General features: G+C 50.8%; 3 protein-coding genes and 1 pseudogene across 3 annotated transcripts; 2 read left to right on the top strand and 2 right to left on the bottom strand.

Moving 5' to 3' along the window:
* Positions 1–4,425: 4,425 nt before the first annotated feature.
* On the bottom strand, positions 4,426–4,933 carry LOC123256193 (histone H2B type 2-E). Its single transcript, XM_044684871.1, has one exon. The coding sequence runs from the start codon at positions 4,910–4,912 to the stop codon at positions 4,532–4,534; it is 381 nt and encodes a 126-aa protein (XP_044540806.1). The 5' UTR covers positions 4,913–4,933; the 3' UTR covers positions 4,426–4,531.
* On the top strand, positions 4,914–5,714 carry LOC123256195 (annotated as a pseudogene).
* A 1,865-nt stretch (positions 5,715–7,579) lies between these two features.
* On the top strand, positions 7,580–8,736 carry LOC123256192 (histone H3). Its single transcript, XM_044684869.1, has one exon. It carries the CDS (start codon positions 7,941–7,943, stop codon positions 8,349–8,351), a length of 411 nt encoding a protein of 136 aa, XP_044540804.1. The 5' UTR covers positions 7,580–7,940; the 3' UTR covers positions 8,352–8,736.
* Positions 8,737–8,916: 180 nt separating this feature from the next.
* LOC123256194 (histone H1.4-like) lies at positions 8,917–9,810 on the bottom strand. The gene has a single exon (XM_044684872.1). It carries the CDS (start codon positions 9,714–9,716, stop codon positions 9,060–9,062), a length of 657 nt encoding a protein of 218 aa, XP_044540807.1. The 5' UTR covers positions 9,717–9,810; the 3' UTR covers positions 8,917–9,059.
* Between the last annotated feature and the right edge of the window lie 2,868 nt (positions 9,811–12,678).

Here is a 12,678-nt window from a genome sequence, read left to right as displayed (position 1 = left end):
TTGTTTGAAACCAGTATAAAATAAAGTCCAAATCCCATAGCGTTAGAGCAACATGGGCTAACCACTAGTCTGGTTGTTCTCATTTTCTCCTGCCTTAACAATCCTAAGCCACCAACACCACTGAAGACTCCAAAACCAAATAGGGGGCTAGCTCCCTATAGACTGGCAAATAACTAGCAGTAAGAAGCTGAGAGAAACCATCAACATTTGTGTCATCCGAACAGTTTGCTTCTCTGGTTTGGCTGTGGCCAGGTTGAGCCAGAGGAGGTGAAGAACAAGCCAGCATTACTGAACAGCCTACAGTCCTGAGGGATTATTGTCATAGATTTAGTGATAGGGTCACCTATTCCCCAACCCAACCTGATCATTCCTTTCCCTTGTTCAACAACATAGATAAAAGTTATTAAGTACCTTCCTGGAGTAGTTATTCCATCACCAGTCAGGGGAGGGAGCAACGCAATCAGATGAACGTTATCCACGGCTGATAGAGCCCAATACCAATAATCAATCAACCCCAGGTGGGACCTGAAAGAGTTACCCATCCACTGACCTTTAGGGATCCTGCCTGGGCACTGTTATAAAGAAGGGCAGTCATTGTAACATCCAGTTGGGTGGCAGGACTTGGGTGTCCCCGCACCAGCCATTAGGGAACCAAACCACAGCTTCCTCAAATTAATAACTCAGATTACTACTAATAATAACCAGCCTAATAGTGGTAGTATCCACTTTACTCTCATCTTGTATAACAAAAGTCACTCTGAATTGGATATATATATACATACATGTACACACACATACATACATATTTCCTGTCTATACATATCTATAATAATTTATTTTTTCCACCTCCATAGAGGAATGCAGACTTTCTTTACATAATGTATGTTTTAGGTAATGTATGTGTATGTATATACCACACATATATACATTTTTTCCCACAGGAAAAATTATTAATAAAACTTTATAAAATATACTATTTAGTTCTTGTATATTAATTTTAATCTCCACATTTGTGGATGACCACTTCAGGACACGAATTCTCAAAATTTCTTTTTTATTCAGGTAACTTTTAAGTAAAGTTAGTAAGTTTGTCCACCCACCCAACACCAGAGCTGGGGTTGCCTCTTGTCTCTGGGAGCCCTGAGCTAGCCTGCTTTCAAAGCCACTGTGCTCCACCCACTGCCACTGCTGTTGCTGCTGATTCAGCCCGTGTGATCCCTGCCCAGTCTGAAGCCTCCGCTTGCCAGGACCAGACCCCCATCTGTAAGCCAGTCAATCTGAACTGCTTTTTTTCCCATGGACACGTGAGAATTCCAATTCCTTCCCCACCCCACGTGGGTTTTCCAGCCTATCCTAGCTATTTTTTCAGCTGGGGGGAAAACAGCATGAAGCAGAAAAATCATGCTATTGAGCCACACTCCCTTCTAGCCATTTTTTAAAGCCAAAGTGGTCTTTTAATTTTTATTTAAAAAAATTTTTATTTTGAATATTTTCCCATAGTTCCATATTTCATGTTCTTTCCATCTCCCCTAAACCCCACTAACCCCCCCTTAGGCGATGCACAATTCCACTGGGTTTTACATGTTTAAGCTGACCCTGGATTCCTGGCTGAGAGAGACTTGCAACTCAGGAATTTTTTTGTTTTCCCAAGAAGGGTACTTCTTTGCAGTTTTTCTTTTGAGGGCAGAGAGACTAAATCAGTAGATTTGAAGTAGAAGTTTTTGGAATTTTGTCTCTACCTTTTGGCCAGTTCTTAAATACCCTATTATCCTCCCTAATAATTTCCCCCCTTCTCTCTGTTTACTGTAAACAAACCCCATTCAGCCTTTTCTTTTCTTTCTTTCTTTCTTTCTTTCTTTCTTTCTGACTTTCTTTCCTTTTTTTTTTTTTTTTTTTTGAGGAATAATCCTGTTTCAAGGCATGCTTGAAACTCTGAAACAACATTTTGAGATGCTAGGGCAAAAAAGTGAAGTTTGGATCAGCTCAGTCCTGAGAGTTTTTATTTTCATTGGAGATTTCCCACTTTATTTACTTCTCAAGAATATGCAACAGGCTAAGGGGCTGCTTAAACTACAAACCAAACTGAAATATTTTGACAAGGTTTTGAAAATCTTAAATACTCTCAACTTGCAGAAAGGAGATTCTGCTCAGTGCAGAATTCTCCCTCACTATGATAAAATTCAGAGCTCTGACAAATGAAATGCAAATGGATGATTTATATGGGGGAGGAGAGAGAACCATTAATGAGAGTTTAAAGTTTATTGCTTGCTAAATCATTTTGAGTTTATTCCCCTCCATATTAGTAAAAAAGTCTATTCGGATTGGTAAAAATGTTTTTGACTGCTCTGCCTGTACCTTGCCATTTGCTTATGTTATTGTATTTGCTGATTTCTTTAAGGTTTAAAATTTTCAAGTTTATATGTATAAAGATATACTCAATATCTTTCTGTTATATGAGTCTTTATTTTGCACCTTTCCCCTATGATTTTACTGAACAAATTATCATTGTAAAAAGCCCTTAAGAATGCAAAGGATGAGATATATACCAGTCTCATACCTGTGAGGGGGCGAAGAGATGAAGGTAGGATTGGAGGAAAGAGAGAAAGGAGAGAGGAGGGTAGAGGAAGGGAAAGAAAGGTAGCATCCCAGCCCCAGCAGGGGGAAATTGACCAGAGCCCTTAAGGAGCTCAAATAAAAGATCAGAGAGCAACTTCAGGGTTTAGAATAGCTGGGTTTTATTTTAATTAGAAAAGGGAAGGTCTAGGAAAAACTAGGAGATAGATAGCAAGGGAAAAAGGCACCAAGAGAGAGTGCTCAGGATCTGAGAGCCTCTGGATTTGAGAGCAGACTCTCCAGGGTAGAGAGATCTCCAGGGAAGAGAGAGAAAAGGCGCCAATCACTTTTATATTTTTTCTGACACCTCCCACAAATTTTTTTTTGGAGGGTGGGGGAGGGGTTGGCTTTTGCCACAAGAAAAAATTAGAGGCAGGTTGACGTGATTAGGTCCTGTCCTTGCCTACTAAATCATATTAAGTCAAATTGAGGACTCATTTGGGGAATCCTCATCTAGGGCACCTTCACAAGGGGTGAGTCAGGTCCCGCATGAAAATCTCCCCCAGAAACAAGATAGAAAGGGCCATTGCAGAGACTGTTGACCGCTGACCCTGTTTCTCAGGGGAAATAGACCAAAACCTACTGGGGTTCCCTCCTGGACCCTCTTCCCTCTCCTTGGAGATGGAAGAAAGCAAAGGAGAAAATGTTAATAATGCAGATGAAACTGAAAAAGGTGTTGGGAGTCCTGGGGGTGGGGGGTAAAAAGTGATATACGGTGGATGTGCCTGGAGCCCAGGCTGGGCAGTCGCAGGACCCCCAAGTTCAAAGGGTGCTACCTCTGTGTTCAGGTGTCCAATGGGGATGGGGTGAGAGCTGGCTGAAGGGGCCTCAGAGCTGCCTGGCCTCTAGAATGCCAAGAGTAGGAATATTCCGTTGCGGGGTTGTCACTCTAGGGCACGGGCTCCGGAACCTGACTGGAGCGTATCCAGAAACGCCGAGTTTTCTCTTTAGGGTGTAATGGCCCCCCTACTCTTGGCCCAAGCCATCGCTTCACATTTATCCCCGGTCTCCCCTCTGCCCGGCTTGAGATGGCTGCGACACAGGCTTCTTCTGCACCCCTGCTTGGAGCCTTTGCAAAGGCTCTTTCCACCTGGGGGCCAGCGTCCCGGCAGGCACTTGGCCTCCTTCAGCTTCTAGCCTTCCCATCCGAAACCGTCCCAAGCTTAACTCAAGTACCACCAGAGGATCCCGATCGGAGGGAAGCAAGGCGGCACCCGAAAAGGACTTGGGAACGTTTCCAAAAGGAAACGTTTACTTGTTTCTTGATGTACGCGGTCCTGCGGGCGGCGCGGTTGTAAGGAAGATCCCGGAGGCCAGGGTGTATTAAGGCATTGCGGATGGTCTTTTTTATTTTTCAACGCTTCTTTCCCAGCTGCAGCTCCTTTGCCCAGCCTCATTGCCAAGCCTCGCCGTCAGCTCGGGAGGCGGTAAGCGAGGGCAGAAAGGGGGAAACAAACAAACAAAAGAAAACAAAAAACCCCACCCCCCTGGCAGTTTCACAGCCCCACGTAGGGAGGGAACAAGAGGCGCCCCAACCACCCAAGGAGGGGCCGGTCTACGCGCAGAGCAAGGAAGGAAGTTTGCGATATCCTCTTGCCAAGTGGGAGTGCCTGGGAAAAACGCGGTGCTCGAAAGCGAGAGCCACTTGTGACTGGACTAGCTGTCAAGCGCAGATTTAAAAAGGGAGACAAAACGAGCTGCCGGGTCGCTTCAGAACAACCGTTAGCCCGCGTCGTTTTGCTTTCCTCCCGCCCAGCTCCATGTTGGGAAAGGGACCAGAGGCGCCCCGGGCGCCCAAGCAAAGGGCAGTCTAGTCGTGCCATCAGCCCTTTCTCAGTGAGGGAAGTAGGTGGCTCTGAAAAGAGCCGTTGTGTGTGTGGGGGGACACGGAGAGATCCCCGGTCTGAGCATCTCCAAATTACTTGGAGCTGGTGTATTTGGTGACAGCCTTGGTGCCCTCGGACACGGCGTGCTTGGCCAGCTCCCCGGGCAGCAGCAGGCGCACGGCCGTCTGGATCTCCCGGGACGTGATGGTGGAGCGCTTGTTGTAATGCGCCAGGCGGGAAGCCTCACCGGCGATGCGCTCGAAGATGTCGTTGACGAAGGAGTTCATGATGCCCATGGCCTTGGACGAGATGCCCGTGTCCGGGTGGACCTGCTTCAGCACCTTGTAAACGTAGATGGAGTAGCTCTCCTTGCGGCTGCGCTTGCGCTTCTTGCCGTCCTTCTTCTGGGCCTTCGTAACGGCCTTCTTGGAGCCCTTCTTCGGAGCAGGAGCGGACTTGGCCGGTTCAGGCATGATGGAACACACTCAAACGAGCAAGAGTAGTAAGAGCGGGAGGAGCAGTGAAGGAGGCAGCGATCTGGAGAAGCTATTTGTAGGGCCCGTATTCAAATGAGGGATGACCGAGTCCCCTGGCTGAGTGGACAGGATCACGTAAGTCCGCCCCCTGTGGGCGAGGCGTATGTAAATGAGAAGATCACAAATCTGCTTCTCAATTGGCTGGCGTCGACAACCAATCGGAGAGCGCCGTTTAGCGTACTGCCTCACAGGATAATAGCTGGCTCTTCTGGGAGCTGAAAGTCAGTTTCTTCCTGTCGAGTGTGTAGGAAAGGCGCTACCTGTCTATCTATCGCTTCATCATGTCTGGCCGTGGAAAGCAGGGAGGCAAAGCCCGTGCCAAGGCTAAGTCTCGTTCTTCTCGTGCAGGCTTGCAGTTTCCGGTGGGCCGCGTGCACCGCCTGCTCCGCAAGGGCAACTACTCGGAGCGCGTGGGCGCCGGTGCCCCGGTTTACCTGGCTGCTGTCCTGGAGTACCTGACAGCTGAGATCCTGGAGCTGGCGGGCAACGCAGCCCGCGACAACAAGAAGACCCGCATCATCCCTCGCCACCTGCAGCTGGCCATCCGCAACGACGAGGAGCTCAACAAGCTGCTGGGCAAGGTTACCATCGCCCAGGGTGGCGTCCTGCCTAACATCCAGGCGGTGCTGCTGCCCAAGAAGACCGAGAGTCACCACAAGCCCAAGGGCAAGTAAGCAGCTTAGCACTGCTGAGGGACCCAGTCGAGTCTTCAGCACACGACCGACGCGTCCACGGCGCAGAAACCAAAAGGCTCTTTTCAGAGCCACCCACACTTTCTTACAAAGAGCCAACACATGCATGCCATTCAGGGGTCTCCTGCGGGGGGGAGGGGGAGGAAACTGGAGCTGCTTCCTGGTGCCATCTCTATTTTTCACCTTCCGGGCACAAAGTTCTCTTAAATTGGAACATGTATTTAGGGCTTTGCTAAGCTTTTTTCCCCCCTTTTACCGGCCAGAATCATTCTGGCTTTCTCTGCCCACAGATTCTGCTTAACCTCGAACGGGGGTCGAGTGGAGCTTACTCTGGGAAAAGGGGGGGTTTCATAAGGATCGAGTGGGTACCCGCAAACAGTCTTGGTGAGAATTGTGGATTCTCTATGCAGGTACATACCGCCACGTCAATCCGTAGGCCTTCGGCCTCCTCACTGCTGGCCTCTGGTCTTTCTGTCAGGCTGACTCTTTCCGAGTTCCACTCCCTTGTGGAACCTTATCGACTGTCCTGGGGCCCGCCCCGCCCCCTACTCCAGGCTACACTCGGTCCGCCTCAGCCGGGCAACTCCCAAGCCTACACTCCCCTGGACTTATGCTGATAACCTTTCACCAAACGACACGTTTCCACTCTTTCTAGCACTCTCCAAGTGTTCCCATTTTCGTCGGGAAGATGATTTCCTCCCTTGGCTCCCGTCCCCACTCCAGGAAACCCCTCTCTGCCTTACCCGGGTCCCACCTCTCCCCGCCAGCCACCACTAGTCCAAGCAGTCTGGCGAGATTTCCTCGATTTCATCACGAACAACTCCTAGTTAACATCTGCTCTCGGACGTCCCGTTCATAGCCTCTCCCATCTATCCTCGAAGCAGCTGTGGAGTCCGTTAGGGCCACCCTACCGCCAGACGTTCCAAGAGTTCATTTTACCCCGCCTAAAATACAGATTTTATTTATTTATTTTTTTTTTTTTATAGGCATTGCATCCCTGGATTTCGGCTTCCACGCAGGTCTTTCCGTGAAGTCTTTATCTTTGTTTTAAGCTGTTTCTGTGGAGGCAGACAGGATTAGTGCTCCTTTCCTCCTCCAATAAATGTGCATTTGTACGAACTCTTATCCCCTGGGTTCCTCTCCTCCCCGACCACTGGACTCGGTATTATTGCCCTTACTAAAGTGCAGGAAACGGTCCTTTTGGGGTGGAGGTGAGGGAAGGTTCACCCGAAAAAGGGTAGGTTCTCATTAAGAGGTCTGTTGAGTTCAACTAAAGGTAGCTGTCATTTTGCCCGGGTGTATGCATAATCCAGTCCACTCAAGAAGTCTGCAGGTTCTCTGTACCTAACCTGAAGATGAGGCTCCCTGAATTTAGCTAGATAGACCTCGGTGAAGGACAGTCGCAGACACACCGTCAGACTCGGCGGGCCCTACTAAATAAAGCCTATGCTTCCCATCTGATCCTCAAAAACGTAAACATAACCTGCAAGGCAAAATGAGCCTTGGGAGTCGTTGTTTTTAAAATTTCTTTTAACGTCAAGAAATCGAGACTGGGGAATGTGATGAGAAGTGGCGGAGGTAGGACAGGGTGGTGGTTTCCGAGGAGAGGTTGAGATGCAGAAACGGGTGACGGAAAACTGGGTTTATAGGAAGAGTCCTGAGCTAGAAAGCCCTCTCTTTAAGTGGAACAAGTTCTGCAGAGGTGGCGGGAATAGAGTCCACAGGCTGTTCTCAATGAGAAGAGAGAGCCCGCCAGTCCAACTCAAAGAAAAGGGAGGCTCTATAGGCAAACGAAACCGACCAATCCGACCCGAGCGCGCGTTTTTTGGAAGAAGAAAGAAAAAAAAAAAAAAAAAAAAAAGAAAAGAAAAGAAAAGTTTGAGATGCCGCCCCCCCAAATAAAATCCCAAATTGTAAGAAGCGCAATGAAAGCGTGAGAGTGTGTGAGCTCTTTACAGATGCCGAGTTAGGCTAGGGATAAGAGGTGGGGGGAACGTGGGCGCCGGGGTAACTGAAGAAAAAGAAAGGAAAGCAAACAGGGTGAGCCGGGAGGGGAGGCGGGGTGGAGGAAAAGCTGCCTAGTGACGTTGTCCAATCAAGTCCCTGGGAACTTCAAGGGCGGGAAGGGTTGACTTTCCAACCAATTCATTCGGACGCAGGGCTTTTGAACGTTCCAATCAGAACGTTCTGGTCTCTATAAATAAAGGCGGCTGGGGTGGTGTGTTTCACAGTCGTCTGGGACGTTAGAGAAGTGATTTTGCTAACCTCTCGCCATGGCTCGTACGAAGCAGACCGCTCGTAAGTCTACCGGTGGCAAGGCCCCTCGCAAGCAGCTGGCTACTAAGGCTGCCCGCAAGAGCGCTCCGGCCACCGGCGGCGTGAAGAAGCCTCACCGCTATCGCCCCGGCACGGTGGCGCTGCGAGAGATTCGGCGTTACCAGAAGTCCACCGAGTTACTGATCCGCAAACTACCCTTCCAGCGGCTGGTCCGCGAGATCGCGCAGGACTTTAAGACGGACCTGCGTTTCCAGAGCTCGGCCGTGATGGCCCTGCAGGAGGCCAGCGAAGCCTATCTGGTCGGGCTCTTTGAGGACACGAACCTCTGCGCCATCCACGCCAAGCGCGTGACCATCATGCCCAAGGATATTCAGTTGGCTCGCCGCATCCGCGGAGAGAGGGCGTAAAAGTCCTGATACTAAGTAAACAAAGGCTCTTTTCAGAGCCACCCACCAATTCCCCAAAAGCAGCTGTATTTTACACGTACGCACTGGCTATTCCTTTAAGCAGCGCAAACAACACCGTGGCGTAGCGAGTAGAAAACCGGCCACTTGCTTGGTTTTCAACTCCAGCCACTCACCAACTTGGAAAATACACTCCTCTATTTTCTCCCTTCCCCTCCCCCCCATTTTCCCTGCCTCTGGGAACTCACGTGACTCTCGCCTTAGAGTTGGGGAGGAGGGTGGAGCTTTTTTGCACGGAGGAGGGAAAATCTTGAATGAATGAAACCTCCCCCAGTATTTTTTTTTTTTTACGCTCCCCTCCAAGGCTCCTCAAGACACAACACCCCCCCCCCCCCCCGCCCCCTGTCATATAGCGCGTTCACGGTGGCGTGAAATGCGTGCCCGCGCACCGAAATCAGATTTCCTCCTTCACCTCCTAAAAATGTTTGACAAGTACCAGCAGAGGGAGGGAGAGAGCTCCGCTCCGCCCCCCCAACCCCCCCAACACACACAGACTTTTTAAAACATCACTCATTACATTATTAACTTTGTGTGACAGCATCTTTTTTTTTTTGAGGTTGTGGGGTGGCTCTGAAAAGAGCCTTTGAGTTTTCATAGAGAAAGAGCGGATCGACTCGGGGGGGGGGGGGCGGGGATTGATTCCTTTCCTCTTCACTTCTTGGGCGCCGCCTTCTTCGGCTTGGCCGCTTTGGGTTTCGCTGCCTTGGGCTTGGCCACCTTAGCCTTAGCGGGGCTCTTGGCCACCTTCTTGGCCTTGGCCGCCTTGGGCTTCTTCGGGCTCTTGGCCGCCTTCTTGGTTCCTACGGCCGCCGGCTTCTTCACCTTCTTGGGCGTCTTCTTCGCGCTTTTCTTGCCGGCCGCAGCCCCGGACGCCTTCTTGGGCTTCTTGGCCGCCGCGCTCGGCTTCTTGGGCTTGGCCGACGTCGCCTTCTTGCCCTTCGCTTTGCCCTCGGCGGCCGGGGCTTTCTTGTTGAGCTTGAACGAACCCGACGCACCGGTCCCCTTCGTCTGCACCAAGGTGCCCTTGTTCACCAGGCTCTTGAGACCCAGCTTGATGCGGCTGTTGTTCTTCTCCACATCGTAGCCGGCGGCCGCCAGCGCCTTCTTAAGGGCGGCCAGAGACACGCCGCTGCGCTCTTTGGAGGCCTCCACGGCCTTGGTGATCAGCTCGGAGATGGGCGGCCCTGCAGCCTTGCGCCGAGCTCCGCCGGCGCCCGCCGCCTTCTTCGCAGCCTTCTTCTTCACTGGCGTCTTCTCCGCGGGCGCTGGCGCGGGGGCAGCCGGCGGGGCGGGAGCCGTCTCGGACATCTCTTACGCTCTCACGGACACCTAGACCGCTAAAACAGAGATAGATAGAAGAGAGAGAGAGAGACCAGGAGGCCCGAAGTAAACAAAAACACGACAGCACACAGTCGCCACACTTGGCCCAGCCTGGCCCGGGCATATATATAGAGAACGGAGCCGCGCTGTGATTGGTGCGCTCTGCCTGTGCAGCCCGCCTTCTCTCACTCACCTACAGCCATTCTGCTCGCCTTCGCGGTTGTGTTTCTTGCCCCTGAAAAAACGGGGAAAATACAAAAAAGACCCGCACGCAGCCCCCCACTTTCTGCCCAGGGCTCGAGGCAGAAGCCTTGCGGCTCACGGGCCGTGCGTTTTCTCCCCGAAATTTCAAACCCGAGGTCCCCAGCCTTTCCCAATTCCCCCAACTACCCGCAAAACTCGGGTCGGATTGTGGCAACTCCTCGTGTTTCCTCGAAATTAGAAAATTACCGCTTTGCTCCCGGGACACTTTCCTCCTGGGAACGCTTCTGCACACCCTTGGCTTGTCGTCGGTACAAAACCGAAATCGTTTCTCGCCACATTTGCACCGAAATCTCATTTCTCCGTGAGGGAAGTAACACAGACTCTCCGGTGATCCCTGCCTAGGCATCCATGGGAATGGACCACTGGAATGAGGGTTAGCTCTCCGGGATTCACACGTACTGCAGAAATCGAGAGGCCTTGGGGCCACAATCCTGGGCCACTAAGGTCGAGCCCTGGCAATGCGAGAGGTCAGAGTGGCGAGAAAACCCAGGATTGGGGCTGGGGGCGGGGCTCCACCCTTCACTTCACTTCTTTTCCATTCCCAAACTTTTCCCCAGAGCTCCAGGAGTGCCACAATACAGGGTAGAGGCCGTCACTGGGGAGGGGGACACAGGATTCCGAGATTAACCTTAGAGCCTCTGGCCCTCCAGGAGTTTGCAATCGAATGGGAAGGAGAAGCCGGGGAGGGGGGAGGGGAGGGAGAGAAGGGAGAGGGGAACCAGAAGAGCAATCCAAATGGAGGGGGCGGGGGTGAGCAGGCATCCCTTGTGAAAGCGGCGTGAAACGAGCCTGGAAAGCGGTTAGGGCCCCGAATATCAGGAGACTGGTACGTCTCTTGGCAAATGGAGGAGCACTCAAGGTTTTGTGCATTTTCTTTTGCACAAAAGCTGACTCGATAAAACCAGGCCGAGGGCCTTGAACCAGTGGGTAAGTGACAAAGGGGGTTCCCCCAAGCCTGTGAAGACATCCCCTAGCGGAATGGGCAGATGAGAACAATTCGTTCCCATGGCCATAAAAGTTTCAGAAGCAAGAATTGTGCGGTGCTTACGGTTAGCTCAGACTAGAAGGATGCCTGCTGGCTTATCCGCTGTATCCCAGACCATCGCCAGTCATCCGGACTTTCGTCTTGCCACCGGGACTTGGGTGACTCTCAAAGACAGAGCGAAGGCTCACCGTGGCTTTTGTGCAACTCTGCCTCACTTAAATTCAATTTAGGCCCAAGTCTTTACCTTTATCATTACCCATGATGCCACTGGTCCATTTTCAGAACGAAGGACCATTAACTACCCACCCCCAAGCCCAGTGCCGGGATACTGGGACACAGAGGCAAAAAGCTAAACAGTCCCCACTCTCCAGGGAATCTACATTTGGGGGGCGGGGGGAGGGGGGGTGGGGGGAAGGAACCACAGACACAGTATATGAATTACTCTTGAACCAACCAGGATTTCTCCGAAGAAACTGGCTGGCCCTTCGAGCATCTCTGAAAGGAAAAGTGTGACTTCTTTAAGTCCCTCTCTGTTCCTCCATTCTCAGCCTGCCTGCGCAGAGCAAATTAACACGAATTCTCCCATCTTGCCTTTTGTCTCCTCTCTGAGCTTTTCACCCTCAACCACCCGTCACCCATCTTGCAGTTTGAAGTCATCTGTCTAGTCCAGGCAACCTCTTCATGCCACAGAGAGGAAAAAATTACCTTTCCAGGTTCCCTGAGGCGGACACTGAATGGATTGCAACATTATCCCCTTTCACAGGTCAGGAAACAGACAGGCAAGTTATTTTCCCAGAATATATAATAAAGGGTAAAAAATAAACACTAAATATCAGGCATCCACTATGTGACACGCACTGCATATTGTTTCACTTAATCCTTGTAAAAACCCGCTACACTTGAGGAAACCGAGGCAGGCAGACGTCAAATGACTTGCCCAGGATCACACCTGGTAAACCTACGAAGCTGCATTTGAACTTAGATCTTGACTCCGTGTCTAGAACTCTATCCATCGACCTAAATATGCCAACCTTTTCACTTTCTCCTAGCGATAGCTTTTCCTCCTTCTCCCTCCATAAAGTTCAGAATTACTTTCAGGAGAACTGGGTGTTGAGTACTTCAGCCACACAACTGACTGCCCCTTCCCCCTTTTTAGACAGTGAGAACTCCGCTCAGAACCTCCATTAGAGGGCACTCCTGTCCAGACATCTCTTCGTTTGCTCCCTGACTGCACACTTGTGAACTGCTTCTCTGTGCTTCCTGGAGCTGGGTCACCCCCTCATCGCCGAGGGCCCCCACCCAGACCAGGTTTCACCTATTTGTGTATCGTGTTCTCCGTTAGAAAACAGTGAGCCCCTCGAGGGCATGGAAAACTTTCCTTTGTCTTTCTTTGGGAATATTCCCCAAAGCTTAGCATTATGCCTGGCTCTTAAGCAGCCAGTTAATAAATGTTCACCAGCTGGGGTAGGGGGGAGCCCCTCCCCCCCATTGATACTTTCACTTGTTGTCTACTAAGTAATGAATAATTATGGCTTCCTGGAGAGTGGGCAGCCACGTGGTACAGTAGATAGCGTGGTCCTGGTGTCAGGAACACCTAGGTTCAAAACCAACCTCTGACACTTAATAGTTGTGTGATTGGATAAGAAACTTTTCAACTTTATTTACCTCAGTTAAGTCAGCTCTAAAAATGACCTGTAGAAA

The sequence above is a fragment of the Gracilinanus agilis genome, unplaced genomic scaffold (genome assembly GCF_016433145.1).
Source record: "Gracilinanus agilis isolate LMUSP501 unplaced genomic scaffold, AgileGrace unplaced_scaffold56839, whole genome shotgun sequence".
Taxonomy (NCBI): Eukaryota; Metazoa; Chordata; class Mammalia; order Didelphimorphia; family Didelphidae; genus Gracilinanus; species Gracilinanus agilis.
This window is presented reverse-complemented; position numbering and strand designations above follow the sequence as displayed.

What these genes read in the sequence shown, in the direction of transcription:
- LOC123256192 (XM_044684869.1), top strand. Translation starts at nt 7,941, where the DNA reads ATGGCTCGTACGAAGCAGACCGCTCGTAAGTCTACCGGTGGCAAGGCC.
- LOC123256194 (XM_044684872.1), bottom strand. Translation starts at nt 9,716, where the DNA reads ATGTCCGAGACGGCTCCCGCCCCGCCGGCTGCCCCCGCGCCAGCGCCC.
- LOC123256193 (XM_044684871.1), bottom strand. Translation starts at nt 4,912, where the DNA reads ATGCCTGAACCGGCCAAGTCCGCTCCTGCTCCGAAGAAGGGCTCCAAG.